Genomic DNA, 2,475 nt, shown 5'->3' with positions numbered 1-2,475 from the left:
TCAATCAACAGTGATGAATGCAAAGGATTCCATGTTTTTGGGTGGTGTCTTGCAGTATGATGGGATGAAACTCGCAGATTTTGCATTTTGTTCTAATGTTTAAAGACTAATGGGGGCTCTGTAATCTGGGAAATCCCTAACATTTGCCAGACGCTCTTATCACGAGTGACTTCATAATAATGCTGCTCACCATTTACCGTTACACATCCATGACATCATGATATTTTACAGTACCCTATCTGATGTGCCCAAGATTGTTGTTGTTTGTAAAGCTCAACATTATTACTATAAAAATACCATATCTCGTCCACCTAAATCTAAAATGTAACTCGTCTTTCTGTTCCAAACAGGACATCGAAGAGCTGATGAAGACGGACAGGCCGGACTGGCAGAGCGTCATGCAGTACCTCGCTCAGATCTACAAGTACTTTGAGACCTGACGGGTGGGGAAGTGGAGCTGGAGACACTGCAGCACTGTCCTGTCACTGTCAGCACGGCGGTACACTCTCCCTCCAGACAGACAGACAGACAGACGCTGCCACCTGAACCCTCAGTCACCAAGCTGCTGTTTTCTCCTTTTTTTAACCGGACGCTACATTAGGCGCTGAGGCCCAGATTAACAAAGACTTCTGCCGAGAAACCCGTTCCTTTGTTCCTTTGCAGAAGCTTAGTGTTTCTTGAGCGTCTGATTCACAGACGAATGAAAGCAGATCGCACATTGTGGTGCAGTTTAAGCCGTGTGGCAGTTGACAGCACAACTAAGAGGATTAAAAACTGATTTTATTTGATTTTTTTGTTGTATTAAACACTCTGTATTGTCTTTGAAAGAAATGACAGAAATACATAACTTTTGTCACAAACTGGCTGTCAGTAGAAAATATATTTTTTCATTTGCTATTTGTCAGTGTTTGTGACTCAAACGCTCTGCTTCTGGTCATTTTTGTGCCAAACATGTGCTAGGACTATCTATGCATGGTGAAAGTGGAACCTGTGTGAGTGGGACATCATGAGGAAAGCCTTGGGAAACCTAACTTTTTTTTCATTTTGTTTGGATCAATCACTGCGAGTTATATTTTGCAGAGCAGAGTACTGGATTATTTTGGACTGACAGGGTTGAGTTGAACTGAAGTCTCTATATTTTCACTTTTAAGGTGTGTTCTTAAAGAATAGAAAACGGATAAACCTTAGCTGCCATCTGTGATGTGACACTAAAAATGATCTAACCCTACGAGAGTTGCTAAATAGTTTTGTAGAAATATTTTTTGAAAACAGATTGATCTCTATGTGTGCATTGTCTACAGTGTTAAGGATTTTGCTGAATCGAACCATGACACTGTGTCTTCCTGTGTTCCGCGTTTCCATCAAGAGTCCCTCGACAACTATGGTACTGCAGCTGCTTTGCAAAATATATATGTATATACACAGTATATATAAATATTTGGCATGCCATGTTAATTTATGAAGGAGAGAATGACTTTTACATGTATAGTTGAGGCACTTTTACTTTTACTTTCTCTGTGTTAAGATTTAAATAAGCCTCCATTTTGCAGTTGCCCTCATGTTTTGGACAATAGAAGTGTTATTTATTTATTTACAAGACTTTCTGAAAAGTGAGAATGTGGACAGGAGTGTGTGCAGTTTTCTATGCACGGCTGTCAGATCTGGAGGCCTGTTGGGTGGATATTGCTCAATAAAGGAGTTTTAAATTCAATTATCCAGTTTTTTTATTCTTCTTTAGGTTATATTTTGACCCAGTTCTGTGTTGCTCTAGATGAGGTTAAACTGGTTTGAAACTATGCATATTTTCCACCATATTTACCTACATATTGAACTGCTCTTTTAGGGTTGTGTGTGTGAAACGTGGGTAAGTGAGAAGTGAGAAGACTGAGTGGAAAAGTGTTGCCTGCTCGTCACGTCACACCTTTTCTACTTAGACACATTTCAACTGCAGCAGCAGGTAACACTGAGATAATGGAAAAGAGTGTTAGGCGGATTAAAAATGGAGATGGAAATGGAAAAATGGAAAATTAAAAAAACACTTGGTCTTGGTTTTAGAAACAGAATGTGTCTTTTCTTATTTAAACCTGGTTTCTCACTATAAATATTCCTTCTATTTTGACTTCCTCGTGCGTTTGCGTCAGCCACTCACTAAAAAGTGAGTAAATGAAGTTCTGTTGGTTGCGTTTGCCCCCGCGGGGGCAAAAACTCCGCGGTTTAGTTATGACATCAACCAGATGGAGCTACGTGTCTGTGAGCGGTATGGACGCGCGTGCGTGTGTGCGCAAGCTATACAAAGTTAACTGTATTTAAAAGGAAGGGAAAGCACGTATGGGCTTCGTTGAAAGCGGTTTATTTTGCGCGTAATTACGCACGGCGGACCGGTGACGCTCGTTTGGGATTCCATCTCTCGCGCGCGTGTGTGTGTGTCTGTCTGTATGTGTGTGTGTTAGGGGAGTGGCTTCTGTGTAAAACAGA

The 2,475-nt window shown here is 40.8% G+C and overlaps 1 protein-coding gene across 5 annotated transcripts in view; it reads left to right on the top strand.

Annotated features, from left to right (window-relative positions):
* specc1 (sperm antigen with calponin homology and coiled-coil domains 1) overlaps positions 1-1,692 on the top strand; it is an 80,148-nt gene extending 78,456 nt beyond the window's left edge. For all 5 annotated transcript variants that reach the window (XM_032533446.1, XM_032533449.1, XM_032533448.1 and 2 more), the window contains one exon: positions 351-1,692. In XM_032533446.1, the coding sequence (XP_032389337.1) occupies positions 351-440 (90 nt within the window). In that variant the 3' untranslated portion in view covers positions 441-1,692. The remainder of the gene's footprint in view (positions 1-350) is intronic.
* Positions 1,693-2,475: the final 783 nt, after the last annotated feature.

Source organism: Etheostoma spectabile, chromosome 13 (genome assembly GCF_008692095.1).
Source record: "Etheostoma spectabile isolate EspeVRDwgs_2016 chromosome 13, UIUC_Espe_1.0, whole genome shotgun sequence".
NCBI lineage: Eukaryota > Metazoa > Chordata > Actinopteri > Perciformes > Percidae > Etheostoma > Etheostoma spectabile.
This window is presented reverse-complemented; position numbering and strand designations above follow the sequence as displayed.